Raw genomic sequence first — 17,027 nt, 5'->3', positions numbered from 1 at the left:
AACGGAGACCAGGAAGGGGTCCAGGCGGCGACCAGAGCCAGGGCTGCTTGGCCTCCGGAAAGCAGAACGGAGGCGGACCTCGGGGACCTCCAGGTCCTTATCTCTAATATGGTAATTGGGAACTGCAGGCCGGCCGGCCGCCGGAATTCCGCACTCTGCAAACCGTGCCGCCGTCCCCCAGGGAGGGTCATTTGTTCCTATTTGGGTCAGTCCTTTTAAACAGCTACTGTGTGGCCGGCCTGGGACCAGCTCTGTTCAGGGAACTGGCAGGACGCGCAGAGCGGGGGAGGGGGCAACGGAAGGCTGGGCTCGGGGCTGTGACTGTACCGGTCACTAGGGAACTGAGAAGCTTCACCGGGACCTGGGAGCAGAGCTCGGAGCTTAATTCCAGAAAGATTTATTGGCGCCCCCTGTAGACGAGCCAGCGCTTGGTACTGAGTATACAGAGATGAATTACGCCACAGCTCGGCCGTCAGAAGCTTCCTGGCAGGGGGTAGAGATAGCCTCTCCGAGTGGAGTTACCGCCATCTGAGTGCTGTAACGGACTCAGAACCGGGGTGAGGGCGGCTCCCTCCGGCAAGGGGAAGTCCCGGAGGGCTTCAGGGAGGAGGTTGAGTTAGCGCTGGGACTTGAGAGATGGAGAGGGGAGCTGTCATTCCCTGTAGAGAAAAGAGTGGACCCATGGAAGTATTGGGGGGGGGGCGAGCAGCAGAGGCCAGGATTGTGAGGGGGCTGGAATGTCATCCCCGGGGAGTTTGGAGTTTAGCCTGGCCTTTAAGGACCCAGGGCCTGACATCGGGTGTTTCTGTAAGTAGAGGCAAGCTAAACAGAAACGCCTTGGTGGCTGAAGGGCCTGACCGGGGAATAGACTAGGACAATTTGGGGACAGGACCAGGCCTGACCACAGAAGCAGGGAGGTTTGGGCAATGGTATTACCCCTGAGGGAGCAGGGCAAGGGGAGAGGCCCCCAGCCCTGGGAAGGGCCAGCTCTGGAAGGCCTTTCTCTGTCACCTCCCCACCCTGTTTGCCTGAGGCTGCAGCAAAAACAAAGAAAGAAAACACTCAATTGGCAGGAGATAAGCCCAGATAAGAGGCTGCCTTCCTCTGGAGGAGGGAGGCAGTCAGCCCGGGAAGCGCCAGGAAGCTGGGAGAGGCCTTGAAGAAGTGCCAGCCTGACCCTGCTGCAGAACCTAGCCGCACCCTCGCTGAGGGGTCTCTGCCACTCCACGCTGTCCCGAGGCTGAAGACAGCCAATACAGGGTCCAGGCCCACCCTGCCTCCAGGTCAGGACATCTTGACTTAGCTGTGGCCTGGCACCTGTGACTTCTGCTCTGGGCCTCAGTTTCTTCATCTGTAAGACAGGCATAATATCGCCCTCACAGGGATGAGGGGGATGCTGCGTCTCCCAGTCCCTGTGAGCGTCTGTGACTGTCAGCTTCCTTTCTCCCAAGAGTCAACTACCAGGCCCACCCCTCCCCCACCTACTGTATCACTGAGAGCCCAGGGACCCCGAAGTTGGGCTGGTTCTGAGCAGACCAGGTCCATCTCCGATTAGAGTCAACTGCCTGTGAGGGGCCCAGAGCAGCCTCAGCAGAAAATGATGGGCACTTGGGTCATTATCAGGCGACAGGAAGGGGGGGCAGGGAAGGCTTCCTGAAGCAGAGGCCTGAGCCTCTGTGAAGGGAGGACAAGAAGAACCTACGAGGGAGAAAGTAATGGGGGGGGGGGGCAAGAAGTGATGGGCCAGGGACAGACAGAGGGCATAAAGGTGGGAAAGCCTGGGGGAGGCCACAGGGCCTCTGATGGCAGGTCACTGGGAAGATGTGCAAGGACCCAAGCAAAGAGGTCTCAAGGTTGAAACCCAGCAGCCCTCCGCTGGGGGCCTGACCTCAACCCCACAATGCCCACCAGCCCATTTTACAGATGAGGAAACCAAAGCCCCAGGAGAGCGGCAGAGCCAGGCCCGGGGCCCAGGGTCCTCTCCAGAACTGCCCCACCCAAAGCACACTGCACACAGGGTCCCTGAAATCCACTTTTATTCATGTAAAAAAAATTCCCAAAGAACAGAGAAAGCATGTGACCCCCTACTTCCCAGAGCTCAAAGTCTCTGCCAGTGTTCCCCGGGGAAGTGAGGGAGACAGCTCCCACTCTGGGGTGTGGGTATCATGGGAGGGCAAAACCCTTGTGGCCCACAGTGACCCAGCACCTTCCTTAGGACTGAAGGCAGGAAGGAGGGGCTGGGGACTCATGGGGCCCAGGAGGGTGAAAGAAGGGAGTTAGTGTGGGGTGCTTGCCCCAGTTTAAAAAAATAAAATTTCTAAAGATAAAAAGTTAAAAAAAAAAAAAAAAAAAGCATTAGTGTCTTAGCTTCCTGCCCTCCCAGCACCCATCCTGTGGCCACCTCTCGCTCAACCAGTTCAGAGCTTCGTATTCTCCTCTTGGCTCTCCGAGTCAGCGCCAGACAGGTGCCCGCCGCTCCCGGGTGCGTGACCGTTGCTGGCACAGGCCACCAGACGCCCGTCCCCCAGCCCCTCCGGCGTGTCGCCCAGCAGGCTCCGGCGGATCTCCTGGGGCAGCCTCGCCCGCTGCTCCTGACACTCCTGGGCCAGCTGGGCCAGCAGCTGAGGGAGGAGGAGGGGTGTCGCAGGCGAGGCCCAGCCCCGGCACTCTGCCCGCCCGTGGCCCCCTCACCCCGGGCCTCACCTTGGGCTCCTCTTCTGCCAGCTGCTGTAGGACCTGCTGCTGCCCGGCCACAAGGCGCTCATGCCGCTGCTTCTGGGCCTCCTCCAGCTGCGGGGGGCGGGGGGTTAGCCAAGGGTCCCTCAGGGAGGGGCTGGGGGCCCACGGTTCCGAAGTGACCTTATAGCAAAGGTTCCGGACTCAAAGACTCCAAAGCCATGGGACACTGTGGCAGACAGTTGGCTCCAGATATACTGGGGCAAGAGGGCTGTGGGGCCCAGAGGAAAAGGTTCTAGAAGTCCCTCTAGAGCAACGGAGCCTCAGGCCCAGCACTGAGGAGGCAAGTTTCTCATGACTGAAGGAAGAGAGGGGTGGGCTGGGGCCTGAGCCTCACTCACCCGGCGGATGGAGTTGACCGACTCGGTGATATGCCGCCGGTTAATCTCTGTCAGTTCCCTGCAGGGAGCACGGTACAGGGGGCTTGGTGCCCGGCACCCAGCGGCCCCCTGCCCCCAGCAGCTGCCAGCCCCAGGGCCCTTACGCCTCCTTCTTATGTTTCTCCCTTGTCTTGGCCTCTGAGATACTGTTGTGGCGCTTCCTGTCCAGAATCTTCTGCAGTTCCTTCTTCTCCCTGGAAGAGCCAGTGGGGGCGGAGAAAGGGTCAATGGCAGGTCTGGGGGCTCTCCTCTCTTCGTAGCACCAGCGAGTCCCCTGCCCCCCCCCGCCCCCTGGCCAAGGTCGTTTGCCTCACCTCTCGTTCATCTCCTTCAGCCTCTTGAACTGAGTTGTGTGAAAATCCAGGACAATCTCCCTGAGCCGCTGCTGAGCCTACGGACACAGGTGGCCAACAGGTGACCAGGGCTGATGCCAGGTCTGTCCAGGAGACAGGCTGTCCCTTGCTGCCACATGCCCACCTCACCTGTCTCAGGTGCTCCAGCCTCCGCTCAGCCTCTGTATCTACCTGGGCCTCCCTCAGCTCCAGCAGACTCTGCACCTGTCTCTTCTGGAACTCTTGATACCGCCTCACCTCTTCCTCCTCCTCCTTCTCGTTTTCCCCGCCTCTGTAGGAAGAACCCCTCTGGGTGACTCTCTGGTTGTCACATGGACTTGGGCTGGGAGGGCAGGGGCGGACAGGGCAGATCCCAACAGGCAACGGAGGACACCAGCCCCGGGAGGGGTGGGGGCAGGGTCTAGGATGCCAACAACGAGGCCCATTCGCTCCGTGCAAACGCTGGGAGCCTGTAGGGGCAACAGTCTCTGGACATACACGCTCCTCGTGGGGGACTTCAACAGCGGCCTGGCACCCTGGCAGAGAGGGTGGGACCGAGTGTGGAAAGACTCCTCAATCTTCCTTGCACCAAACCTTGACTTGCTGGGGGTCAAGGAGCAGCCCTTGGCGATCCCGCCACGCCCGCCCCAGTGAAAACCCCCACACGTGCACACTGCCCATGGGCGTGCAGGCGGGCGGGACACTCACAGGACCCCCGGCCGCTGGCGGCACCTGCCCTCTGCCCGCGCCTGAGCCAGGCCGTCGAGGAGCCGGCGCGTGAGGGCGACGGCCTTTCGCTGGTGCTTCTTCTGCAGCTCCCGCAGCTCTCGCTCCTGCCGGCTCCGGAGCTTCACCAGCGCCTTGTGGCCTCGGAGCTCATCCAGCGGGGTCGGGGCCACCTCTGAGCAACACAGCAGAGGTGGGCTGGGCGCGCCGGCCCCGCAGGAGCACCCCACTCCCTCCACAAGAGCCCCGGCCCGCACCTGACAGGAGACTGGCGATGAGGTCGTCCCGCTGCCCTGGAGAGAGGAGGCAGGGCTGTGAGGGGCCGGGGAAGAGCACAGCTGAGCTGCCCCGCGCCACCGCCCAGGCCCAGGCCGCCCCTTACCTGGACTGCTGAGCGAGGGGCTGGTAGGGGACGTGACAGGGCCTGGGGGCCGGCGCGGGGAGGTGTCCAGAGGGCTGGGTGTGGGGTTTGGGGTCAGCTGGGACCCCAGCTGCTGAGACTGAGTCTCCTGGCAGGTCTCTGGGCCGGCCTGAGCCTGACGGGGAGAAAGCAGAAGGCTCTTTCCTAGAAATGCTGGTTCTAACCTCCCGGGGCTCCCCAGTGCCCCCGGCCGGCTTCCCTCAGCCCTTCTGGCCTGGGCTCCACGTCTATCACATGGGGCTGTTGGAACAACTACGAGAGAAATAAAAGGTCTCAAATAAGCATTTCAAAACCTCATTTCCAGGCGGGGTGTGGGAAAGTGAACGTGAGATTCTGTCTGTAGGATGCCAGGCCCCATCTCGTGTGCTTAGGAACTTCCAGATTGTTCAGGAAAGCCTTGGCCCCACCCCAAATTTCCTCCCCTCTCCGAGTCCCCCTCCACCCTTGCCCACAGCTGCTCATCTTCCTCGTTGCTTGGCTCTTGATTAAATCAGTGAAGGAAGTGACCGCAGAGTGGGCACCAGCCTCTCCCGCTAACAGCTCCGAGCAGCCTCTCTCTCCGCCCGCCACGGGCCCCGTGGGACCAGGTCTGGACGTGCGGCCGAGCCTCTGCTCCCGACCCCTCCCCCCAGAAGCCACTCCCCAGCTCCTGGCTCCCAGGACCCCATGTTTTAAAAGCTTCCGTAGCTTCCAACTGCTTTGGTGAGGTAGCCAAACCCGGCGCATCAGCTCTGACCCTGTTGCCCCTGGAGGAGTGCCAGCCCAGGGCTGTCCCGAAAGCCTCTCACAGGCAAAAGGGGTAGTTTCCACCTCCTTAACATGTGGACAGTCACCCAGGGCTGCTGAGCCTACTGAGGCCGAGAGGCCAGAAGCCCCCACACCGTGCAGCATGGCGCACTGACCAGTGTCGGAGGCAGAGCCGAGGGCTGGAGGCCCAGCTGGAGAGCCTCAGTGTTCCCATGTCTACACTGGGGTGGCAGGACCAAACTCAGGTGGTACGGAGGGATTATATGAGTCGAGTGGCTGAAAAGAGCTCCCACCCGGCCAGGCAGAGATCTGGCGCTCAGCATTCACTTGGCTTTATTGTCTGGTCTGGATGAGAGAAGCCAGAAAGGGGAACCAGCCCTCCAGGCACAGCGTGTGGGTAAATGCATCAAGCCGGCATCTGCAGGAAGGCCTTACTCGGGGAGAGGGGCCAGACCACCAGCTGGGACTGGGATGGCACAGTGCAGGCAGAGGAGAGTGGAGAAGGCTGCAGGGTGCTTTACCAGGACACAGCCCAGAGATCAGCCCTCATCGCACCCCCCCCCATGCACCTCCACCCCCCGCCCCCAGCAGCCCCCAGGGTCCAGGTCAGCCTGAGCCTGCTGCCTCCCACCTGCCCCCCACCTGCCCTGGCTCACCTCGCTCTCCCCAATGAGGGCGGCCAACTGCTTGGCTCTCTGGTCCATCAGGCTGACGTGCTTGATGGGGTTGATCAGGGCCTCGGCGTAGTCTGGGTGGGGGCAGAGGGCAAGGGTTTCAGAGACACGACCCCCAAGGCCACACCTTCCCCACTGTTCTGGTTCCGTGGAAGGACCACAGTTCTATTTACCCCCCTCAATGGGAGCATCTGGCTCAGCCATGGGCAGACCCTGTTGCCCCCGCCTGGCCCGGCTCCCCGCTCCCAGCTCACCCTGGTGGTCATCAGGGATGTAGTCAGAGGCTTCGGTGTAGATGAGCAGGGCCGGCAGGCAGAGTGGCTGGTTGGCCTCGTTCCGCAGACAGATGTAGTGGTATCCTGCGAGCGGGGGACGGCAGGCTGGCTGGGCCCCGCCTGGCAGCCCCCCCCACGGCCCCCGTGCTTCCCAGAGCCCAGGCGGCCTCACCTGAGCGGATGGCAGAGACGGGCAGAATCCGATGCCCCACAAACTTGCCGCCCTCCTCAAAGGCCGCGATGCGCAGCGAAGCCAGTGTGGGCAGCACCACCTGAGGGCCCAGACCCGGGCTGAGCCTCACAGCTGCCCCGTGGCCGCTGTGTCCCCGGAGCCACAATGGACCACTGCCACTGAGGCCAGCACCCCGAGCGGCCCCTCAGACCAGCCGACCCAAGGACTGACCATCGGTCAGCACTGCCACTGAGCCGGCGGCCGGCCCACCCCTCCACGGCTTGACAAAGGGCTGCGAGCAGCGAAGAGGAGGGGCCGACCCCTCCAGGCGTGACCACTCTGACGGGCCGGGTCTCGTCCTCACCAGGGGAGGAACTGCTGGGATCCCTGGGTCTGGGCCTGAGGCCACCCCCACCCCCACCCCCACGGGGCACAGAGGTCCAGTCCATTCGGGAGGCAGGGACGAGCTGGTGTGAGCTTGCGGCTGTGAGCCCAGAAAAGTCCTCCCTGCCTGGGAGATGGGGCGGGCTGCACCCACTCCGCAATGGGGGGCTGCGGGCCCTCCTGCGGTCTCACCTTCTTGTCCTCTTCTCGAAGACTACAGAGGGCCAGGAGCCCGAGCCCGACCCTGACACATGCAGGGCCTACAGGGGGCCTGGAGGTGACAGGCCCACACTTGCGGTCCCACGGCACCCCCGCCTTCCGACCCCTGACCACTACCTGCGTGCCTGCTGGCTGCTCCCCCCGCCAAGAGAGCCTGGCAGGGCCGGCTCAGACGCCAGCTCACCTTGGGGAAGTCAAAGGGCTCCTCGTCCCACACAGGATTGAAGGAGTTCCCCTGAGAGGTCCGAGTGCGGTACTTGCGCCGCGTGTCCACGGGGAGGCCGAACATGTCCACCTCCACGTAGATGCCCACCTTCCTGTCGGACAGGAACTGCCCCGAGATCACCTGGGGGTGGGGGGCAGGAGGGTGAGGTGACTACTAAGAGTCCCCCCCCCCCCAGGACACCCGCCAGAGCCGTCCCTGCTCCCCGGCCCCACCTTGACCCGCAAGGCATTGGCCACGATGCCGTCCACGATGACCTCGGTGAAGGGATCGAAGGACTTGTCTGGCCGCCGCATGAACTCGGGCTTGAGCAGGTAGCCGCTGCGCCCGTTGTACTCGAACACGCCCGCGTTGAGCTGCATCGCCACGTCTGGGGGCGACAGGGGGAGGCCGAGGGCCCGCAAAGCCAACAGGGTGAGGAGGCAGGAAGGACGGTCCAGAGCAGAGGGAGCATCAGGGAGCATTAGGGTCAGATCAAATGGGATCAGGGGTCCAGACTAAGGAAAGATCAGACGGGGGAAAGGTCTAGAGTCAGCCAAGGTCAGGAGGTGGGGTTTGCCAAGGTCTTGGTTCAGAGTAGAGATCTGGGATTAGAGAGTCAGAGGTCCCTTCGGACAGCGCCGGGAGGGTCACCGAGCAGAAGTCAGTGAGGACGGAGGCCAGGGGGTCGAGGCAGGGCAGTGCTCACCCAGGGTCTGGAAGTTGAGCGCGACAAGCTGGCAGCCGACGTTCCAGAAGAGCTGGGGCATGTAGTTGGACGAGTCCACGCGGGTGCCCTTGGGGTAGATCCGGCTGAGCTGCTGCTTATTGTATCTGAGGATGGCAGTCAGGGGCCACGCCGTGTACTGTCCCCCACCTCCTGGCCGGCACGCCAGGCCCGTGCCCGGCTCCTGTGAACCCACTTCCCGGCCTTGGCTCAAGCTGCCCTTCTGGCCCCCTGCCTCTCGACCTCACCCCCAAGCAGTTTCTGAGGCTAGCCCCAAACCCAGACCAGGGTGCTCGAGGGTCAGGACCCTGTGCGCGTGGCGTCAGTGGGGTCAGAACATGTGAGCCAGCCTCTGAGCACCCCACCCTGGTCCGCCAGCCCTGGCAACGTGGAAGGATACTCCACAAACTCCATGGGGCTCTTGGTCAGCTGCTCCATGGCCTTGGTTTCCACGAAGGATGACATCTCGAAGCATTTGTTCCTTTCTGGGGGGTGAGGAGTGGGAGGGGGTCAGGCCTAGAAAGGCTGGGCTGGCTCCTCTTCCCACCGTCTCCTACCCCACTCACTTCGAGCAGCCTCAAAGGACTTGAACTTGACAGGCTCGATGTAGTTGACGAGTGTTGACATTTCCTCGGTGGCATTGACCTCACTGCTAGCAGTGCCCTGTGGCCCCCAAATGAAGGGTCAGCGGGCTCATGCCCCCAGCCATCACCTGCCCCGTCAGGAAGGAGGTGCTGACCTGCACACTGCTACAATCACACTCCCAGTGGCTCTCGGCAAGGGCCCCAGCCCCTCTGGCCTGTCAGTCCTGGTCCCATTCCCCTGGGGCCTTGCCCTGGACCCCACCTTCCTCCTTTGCCTCCTGCCTCCCTGATCCTTGGAAGCTGGAACGCCTCACCGAACCCCAGGGACTCAATTATTCCCATGCAGATGAGCCATTATTTCCAACCGCCGTGCTGCCATCTCCCCTCCGTGGCCCACCAAGAGCCCTGACCTCAACACCTGCAACGCTGAACTTGGCCACCCCTGCCCGCACCGTTCCTCACTCTGGGCCCCGCCCAGACCCGCCCTCACGGATACATCGTTTCTGTCACCTCCACGCCTCAGAACTCAACACTCTCTTGTCTTATGCTGCCCCTTCCTGTGCTCTCCAGTCCTGCCACAGGGCCTTTGCACATGGTGTCCCTCTCCCTCAGGTCCAATTGCCCAACCTCCCTGCCCAGATCACTCTCCCCTTCCTCCCCCCAATTCTACACTCTAACTCGCCCCTCCCCAGCCCAGTCACAAGCATACTTTCACTTGCTTCCATGCCTGTTTACCTAAGACCCCTTCTCCCCACTCCATATACACACCCCCTATGGACTCCAGGAGAGCAGGGCTAACATCTCTGATCATGGCCCAGCACACAGGTGCTCAGCAAACACCAGGGTAACTAATCCATGCTTCTTCTGCCTCTTCCCGCCCACAGGGCTGACCTCATCTGTGGTCGGCTTTTTAGGATCTGTCTGTTCCTCCTCTTCCTCCTCTTCCTCCTCGTCCTCACGGTCAGCAGACCCAAGAGCATCAGGGCCCCTCGGTAGCCCGTCCTCGCCCAGAGACTTTTGAGGCTCCAGGCTGGGCTTCTCCGGGCCCACCTCTTCCCCGTTGCTCAGGCCTGGGCAGCTGTCAGAACTGGGGGACCCTGCAGAGGGTAGGGCCACGGGGGGTCAAGACAGACAGATGCTCAGGGGTTGTGGAGGTGACTCAGTGAGCAAGTCAAGGGATCACCTCAGGGCAATGTAGCTGGGGGAGAGAGCAGAGGTCAGGAGTCAGATGGTATTAAACCCAGTAGTAGTGCACAGGGGTCAGGGGTCAAAGGTCAAGGTCCAGAGTTCTATCCATCAGAGAGGTAGGTAGGGTGGCTCAGAAGGGTGAGAAGCCAGGAACTGGGGTACAGCTGCCTTGGCAGTGGGGGTGAAGGATGACACAGTGCGGTTCCAAGTCAGGCGTCAAGCAGAGCCATACCCAATGAGGAGGCTTAGTGAGGTGAGCGGTCAGGGGTCAGATGTACGGGGGACTTCAATAAAGTGAGAAGTCAAGGGTTAGCTCACCAGTTGGGTAGACAGACTCAGTGCGGGTCAGTGGACAAGGGTCAGAGGTCTGAGGGTCACAGCCAAAGCATGAGGACGTAGTTCACTGAAGCCAGAGGTCGAATTCAGAGGAGGGCAGGGCGGGCTCGGTGAGGTGGGGAGCTAAGGTTGGGGGATCAGGAACTGGATGGAACCCAATCCAGTCGGGGTACAGTTCAGTGAGGTCCGTGCCCGGGGTCGGGGGTCAGAGGTCCCATCCTCAGCTGAGAGGCTTGGTGAGGAGGGAGGTCAGGCTGGGAGCAGAAGGAGGGTCGCCAGGATGGTAGGGTTCGGTGAGGTGAGAGTTCAGGGTCAGGATCGGGGCGAAGGCTGGGCCAGGGCCGTACCGAGCTGAGGTGAGGAGGGCTCGGTGGCGGCAGAGCTCTCGCTCAGGGCCGAGTTGCTCTGCTCCAGCGGCCGCTTACGCACAGAGCTGTTGGGGACACCAGTGCTGGGCCGGTGTCGCTTTTTGTTCTTCACCAGGATGCGGCCCATCAGGTCCTGGGGGCTGGGCAGGGGGACGCCTGGGGCCAGCTGGTGGGCACAGACAGGTCAGGGCCTGCCGGGGCGCCCTCACCCCCCCACACCCTGCCACGGCTTCAAGCCCTCCTACCGGGTACTTGTCCAGTGGGTCAATGAGCAGCGCGTCCCCAAAGATGGAACGGCAGTACTCGGCCATCTTGGCCTGCTGCTTTGCCCTGTGGGGCCGAGGTCAAAGGTCAGAGGTTCAGAGGTGGGGGATGAGCTGATGTCCCCAGGGTAGATCAAAGGCCCTCAGGGTCAGAGGTCACAGGAAAAGTCGAACAGTGCCACTGTGGGATGGCTGCCTCTGGGCCGATGGCGGGGGGCGAGTTTCCCCAGGTTAGGGGCCCACTCACGAGTCCACGTGGTTCTCGAAGGAGAGGATGACGGGGTAGGGCGAGGTCTTGAAGGCGGTTTCCGCGATGGCCTCGAGCACATCTCGCAGCGGCACCTCGGTGGTCATGGTGAAGCCGTGGGTGATGAAGGGCTCCTCCTCGGGCGGCCGCCCTTTCCACACATCCAGCTCCACGCAGCGGCAGCCCCACAGCAGCGCCTGGCGGTACATCTCCACCGACGAGGTCCCGGCCAGCTGCCCCGCTGGCGGCGAGGCTCCGTCACCACGGCCGCCCGGCCAGCCTGGCTCCCCGCCCTCCTCCCCAGGCCCGTGCTGAACCAGCCGCGCTGGAGACGCAGAGGCCTCGGCGGCGGCCCAGCCCGGCCCTGGCACGCCGTCTGGCCAGCCCTTGATCACTCCTTAATTCACTGTGGAACCAGCGCCATCTCTCCTGAAATCCCCCAGGGCAGGGCCCATGTCCTGCCACCCAGCCCTTGGCACGCGTCCAAGCCGGGCACAGTCAGCATCCAGCAGCGCTGGCTGATGACTGGTTCCTCCTCCAGGACTCACCCTCTCGCAGATAAACACCCGCCACCCCCCCCAGCTACGGGCCTGAAGGGGGGAGTCGTCCCCAACGCCCCCATGGCCCCTCGCTTCCCTCTCCTGCTTCCACTGCCTGCCGCGGCCCCGCAACCGCCTCCATCACCTCCTGCCTCCCATCCAATCTCTGCAGAGCACCTGGCTTGTCATTCTTCCCAAAACATACCAGGTCTCATCACCTCCCCTGATTAACACCTCCAGAAAGCCTTTCCCGCCCACTTAGGATAAATCCAAATTCCTTCCACGCCCTGGTCTAGCCCTGCCTCCTTCCTTTTCTCACTCCCTCTCACCTCCACCTGCCCCAGCACCCGCCCGGCCTCCGGCCTCCTTCCCGCCGAAGAGCACCACCAAGGAGTCTCCTGCTCCCGGCCTTCAGGGCTCCCTCACAGGCCAGCTGGTGCAGGCCTCAGCCCTTCCCCAGGGAAGCCTTCCAGGCCAGCCAGGAAAGGGGCACCCACGCAGAGAAGCCCTGCTCCCCCCGGGATAGGCTGCCTGTTCCCCGCCTGCATCCCTAGCACTGGCCACCCCAAAAAGAGGGAACCATGGAAGGGGCAGAGGGCGGAGGGCACGGAGGCCAGCACCCCAGCCGCCCAAGGGGGGCTCGCTCACCTGTGAGATAGGTGTTGTGCGAGGAGTTGATGAAGTAGGAGCTCAGCGGCTGGGTCATGTCTGTGCTCAGATCCAGGGCCTCCAGAGGCAGGATGCCGTTCTCCTCACCTCCCAGGTAGCGGCTGAAGCCCTCCATGGACATCTGGTCTGGGGGATGGGAGGGGTCAGCAGGCTCAGCTGGGGCTCCTCCTGCCGCCAGCCCCCCAACTCTGACAGGCTCCCCGCTGGCTCACCTCGCTCCAGGAACTGCTGGTTGGGCTCATACTTCTCAATGAGCAGCCGGGCCTGCGAGGGCCGCAGGGGTGGGTACAGCACTTCGTTGAGCCTCGGGTCCCGTTGCTTCTGGTTGATGAAGTCCATGAGCTGCTCCAGCGTCAGATACGGCTTGCCCTTGGCGCCTCTAGACGGGGTAGGAAGCTAGGTCAGACTGGAGCCCTGCCAGCCCCTGTTCCAAGCCCTCACCCTGGGAGTGGGAGCTCTGGGACTCCGTTTTCCTATCCACTTCCCTAACCACGAGGTGCCGGCATTGGCGTTAGCAAGGGCTTTGGAAGCCACCGAGGGTCTGGCCCGCTAGGCCTGCTTCCAGACCCTGGACCCAACCTCAGCTCCAGTGGTCACTCGCTATAAGAGCTCAGGCAAGTCCCACAGCACATTGAAGCCGCTCGGTCCCCCACCCCAGCATAGGCTGATGCAAGTAACCCCAGCAAAGGGTCAGCCCAGAGCAGTTCACAGCACGGCCTCGGCCCCGGCCCCGGCCCCAGCCCACAGGGACCCCCGGAAGTTCTGCTTCCCCTCACTGTGCTGGAAGGAATGCCAGCAGAGGCCACACACACAGCACCGGGGGCTAGGAGGTGGGCCCAGCCCCACTCACATCTCCAGCAGGATCTTGTCAATGTCTGGCCGCAAACACAACTTATTCAGGAACCGCTCGAAGATTTCCAAGGAAAATTCGTCCGGCCGGATGGACTCACTCTGGGGGGCCAGAAGTGTGGGGTGAGAACCCAGGGCCACTCGGCCCCAAAGGACCAGGCACCCACTGTGACACCCTCCCTATGTTGCCCCTGCCCCCTCACCCGGTTGAAATTGAGGCCACAGGATTCCAGTGCAGTCTCTACTCGCTTTTTATCTGCTGAAAACATCTTCAGGATACTGAGCAGGTGAGAAGGGTCAGAGTCATGGGGGCGAAGGTCACCAAGGTGGGGGCAGGAGAGAAGGTGCTGAGGGAAAGGGTACTCACTTCTTCACCGGGATCCGTCCGTCCTGGTTCACTTGCAGCTTCAGCTTTGTGTATCTGGGGAGGCAGGCAGAAGGGTCACCCGCTGGGCATGGCCACCTGAACCCCCGACACCCCGCAGGCAGGCCCGGCACTCACGCTTTTCGCAGGAAGGTGTTCCGGGAGGCGTTCTGAGCCAGGATGTTCATAGCCAGCTTGAACAGCTCCTCGGTCCAGACCTGAGGGGTCAGGAGATGGGGTGAGGGTGAGACGGGGTGAATGAGGAACAGAGGGTTGGCCCAGCCCCACCCCACACCCCGAATCAGGTATGATCCACAGTAAGTGCTAAATCCTGCTTTGTCAGAGCACGGTTAGAAACAGGGGCACGGAACAGCCTCGTGCGCAACAGACGCCAAGTGATGGCTGACTTGGCTCCCCAGGGCCGACCCCTGGGCCCCAGCCCACCTTGGCTGTGTCATCCTGCACGGCCATGAAGTTCAAGAACGTTGTATTCACTGGGTCTGGCCCAGCCACCACCGTCATCAACTTCTCCTCCAGCCGGGCGTCAGGGCCCCCAAAGCCCAGCACCTCCCGGATCTTGGGGTCCTGAGTAGATGAAAGCCAAGGGTAAAGAAGGGTGTCCCCCTCCCCCAAGGCCTCACTCCCATTCTTAGTTCAGGGCCCCGTCACTCACCTTGGGCAGGCGGGCGTAACGCCCCGTCCGCGTGTCCCTGATGGAACTGATGTCCAGTGTGTCCACCTCCTGGGGAAACCAGATGCCAGGGTAGGTCTGAGAGGCTATGGGGCAAGAGCCAGGGGCCCCCAAGATCTCCACCCAGGGCAGGGAGTGGCCACCCCCTGCTGTAGCCCCAGCCTCAGCCCCCGCCCTTAGCACTTCCTGTCCAGGGAGCCGTGGGAGAGGTCAGCCAGCAGCTGGGCCCCACCCTCCTGGGCGGGTGGGAGGGGTTCGAGGGTCTGGGCAGGGGACCTAGACCTGAGCAAGCTGTACCACTGCCCCCCCTCACCATGTTGGGTCCGGTCCAGTACAGAAAGAAGCCATTCGAGTCCACACGCAGGGTTACCAGGTTCCGACTGGAGGCCTCCTGGGGACGGCATGGGACGGCAGGGGTCAGTGAGGGAGGGCTGTGGCCCAGGCTTGGGCCCTGGGCTCCCTCGGGCCATCCACCCCAGCGTTTCTGCCGGTGAGTGAAGATGAAGCCTCATCTAGCCCACAGGTCCTTTGTGGTTCCCCTATGGTCCTCAGGATGAAGCTCACGCAACTGTCCCTGGCATGACATTTGGGGTCCCGGTGCCCCTCCTGACCTCACCTGTATCCGACCCTAAGGCTCAGTCACACGGACCACTATCTTTCCCCTCCTCCAGCTTTTGCATTGTTCCTTTGCTAGGATAGCCTTTCTTTCCTTCCTTCTCGACCCATGAAATCTGACCCACCTCCTTGGGAGGCCTCCCCAGAGCCAGAGCACCCTGAAGCCCCCTCGACAATATTTACGGGATGAAAGCAGAGGGTTCTGACTCCTACCGCTTTTGTGTCCCTCAGGGCCCCATGACAACCAGTCAGCCCTGACATCGGCCTCAAACCCCATGACCACCCCCACTGCACCCAGTGGGAGCCTCAGTCTTGCGGTTCACCCCATCCGACAGAATACAGACCAAACCCCCCAAGAAGGGGACTCACCCTGCCCTTGGGACTGGACAGTGAATTCTGTCTTCCCTCATGCGGCTGGCAGGAGGGCAGGGAAGGGTATGCCAGCCCTATTTTCTGAGGAGGATCTGGTAGCTGGCACACTCCCTGGGCCACCCCTGTGTGACTCAGGACTAGCAGCCAAAGGAGGGGGGGGGTCATCAGGGCCAGCGGCCCTCTTAGGAGCTCACTTAGTCTTCCTAACAATCTTATGAAGTATGTGCTATCGTTCCTTCCATTTAACAGATGAGAAGCCTAAGGCACAGGGAGGCTATGTGGCTTGCTTAAGGTCAAGAGGAGGCCCTAGGATTTGCTCCCAGGCAGTATGGCTCCAGACGCCTTGGAAGGAAGGAAGCAGGACCTCTGCTAGGCTCTCAGCTCCTGGCCTTAGCTGCAACCCCACTGTGGGGACTGGGATTAGTCTCCACTCTCCAGACTCAGTTTCCTTTTCTGGAAAACTGGGGACTGCACCAGCCTCGCCCATCTCTTTTCTTACAAAGGCCAGGAGGCCTTGGAACTTTGGGGGTGCCTGGGCCTCCCCACCTCACTGTGCTGACACCCATCCTCAGCCCCTCCCTGGGATTCCCAACCCTGCCCTGTGGCTCAGGTCCCCCAGGAGTGTGAGGAGAGGGGAGTTCTGTGGGTACTGACCCGAGGGCCTTCCCCTGCCCCATTCCCAGCGTCTGGCCTTCAAAAACAGCCCAGGCCCCCTGCTCTTCAGCCCTAAGTCCCAGTCAGCAACCCCCACCCCACCCCCAGGGCCCTCTCCCAGTTCCCACTTCCTTATTTGGGTTTATCACACTGGAAGGAAAAGGAGAAACTTTTCCCTGCACGCAGGACTGGGGGGAGGGGTCTCCCCTGGTCCCTGGAGCTCCTAGGCACCCCTAAAGGCACACCTGCTGCCTCAGGCCACGCCCCCAGCCCCTCCCCCCAGCTCCCACGCCTACCCGCCCCACCCAGCCGGAAAGGAACCCAGAGTCTTCCAGGCCTCCGGCCTGACTGGGAAGGAGCAGCGGGGAGGCTCAGGCAGACGGGGTGGAGGCCCTGGGGAAGGAGGGGCCCAGGGGGCAGAGGGGGCGGTGTGAAAACGGGGGTGGAGCGCAGGACGCGTCGGGGAACCGCAGGTGGGGGCCGGGGCATCTGGGAAGCAGCAGGGGCAGGGCAGGTAGAAAGGGGGGCCAAGGATTTATTGGGGTTCAAAGTCCCTGAGGCTAAGAAGTGGAGAGCAAAGTTCCCCAGGGCTGGAGGAACTTGGGGGGCAAAGACTCCACTAGGGGGTGGCTTTGTGCTCCCTCCTGAGCAGAGAGCTGGGATGGGCTTCCAAAGCAGGGCAAAGGGGTGCAGCAAGAATAGGGTGAACAAGTGATGAATGGAGAACAATGTTCAGGCTAGGGCACTAGGAAGAATGGGGGTGCGCTGAGCCCGATTGGGGGCCAGGGTCCTCCAGCAAGAGTCCAGTGCCAGGCAATGGTCTGTGGACCAGGCCAGGGTTGGGGGAACCAGAATCAGACTGGCAGGCAAGGAGGGGTGAAAAGGGCGAGTGAAAAGAGGTGGGGGGGGCGGGATTCATTGGGGTTCGAAATCTCCGGGTCAAAGAGTGGAAAGCCAAATTTTCCACAGCTGAATTGACTGGGGTTGGGGGTGGGGGACAAAATCTTCATTACGGGCACGATTGGGGACTCAAGTTTCCGGAGCACAGCCAGAGTGGCTTGGGGGTGGGGGGGCGCCAGGCTCGGGTGGGGGCCCCCGGTGTCTGACTGAGCTTGAGCGAAGGAGTCCCAGGAACTGGGTGGAACGGGGGGCCCCCACGCTTACCTCGTCCCATTTGATGAACTTACTCCCGCGCCGCAGGGTCTCTACCACGGTGGGCGGCTCCAGCTGCAGCGCGTGGACGCCGGGCCTGGCGCCCGCCATGGCCCCGCCGGGGGCGAGTCGGGGACCCTC

At 62.4% G+C, this 17,027-nt stretch overlaps 1 protein-coding gene across 1 annotated transcript; it reads right to left on the bottom strand.

Moving 5' to 3' along the window:
* Nucleotides 1-2,019: 2,019 nt before the first annotated feature.
* On the bottom strand, nucleotides 2,020-17,027 carry PLCB3 (phospholipase C beta 3). The gene is made up of 31 exons (XM_040639301.1): nucleotides 16,899-17,027; nucleotides 14,407-14,484; nucleotides 14,076-14,144; nucleotides 13,847-13,987; nucleotides 13,541-13,620; nucleotides 13,406-13,459; nucleotides 13,242-13,317; nucleotides 13,040-13,140; nucleotides 12,402-12,568; nucleotides 12,169-12,315; nucleotides 10,982-11,222; nucleotides 10,717-10,801; nucleotides 10,451-10,637; nucleotides 9,471-9,676; nucleotides 8,562-8,658; nucleotides 8,396-8,480; nucleotides 7,978-8,102; nucleotides 7,505-7,659; nucleotides 7,251-7,412; nucleotides 6,464-6,563; nucleotides 6,271-6,375; nucleotides 5,999-6,090; nucleotides 4,557-4,710; nucleotides 4,432-4,467; nucleotides 4,157-4,349; nucleotides 3,599-3,740; nucleotides 3,431-3,507; nucleotides 3,221-3,310; nucleotides 3,078-3,135; nucleotides 2,704-2,790; nucleotides 2,020-2,621 (listed from the first exon to the last, which is right to left on the bottom strand). Exons 1-31 carry the CDS (start codon nucleotides 16,995-16,997, stop codon nucleotides 2,418-2,420), a joined length of 3,693 nt encoding a protein of 1,230 aa, XP_040495235.1. The 5' UTR covers nucleotides 16,998-17,027; the 3' UTR covers nucleotides 2,020-2,417.

The sequence above is a fragment of the Ursus maritimus genome, unplaced genomic scaffold, assembly GCF_017311325.1.
Source record: "Ursus maritimus isolate PB19 unplaced genomic scaffold, ASM1731132v1 scaffold_23, whole genome shotgun sequence".
Taxonomy (NCBI): domain Eukaryota; kingdom Metazoa; phylum Chordata; class Mammalia; order Carnivora; family Ursidae; genus Ursus; species Ursus maritimus.
Note: the sequence above shows the minus strand (reverse complement) of the source record. Positions and strands in the feature narration are given on the sequence as shown.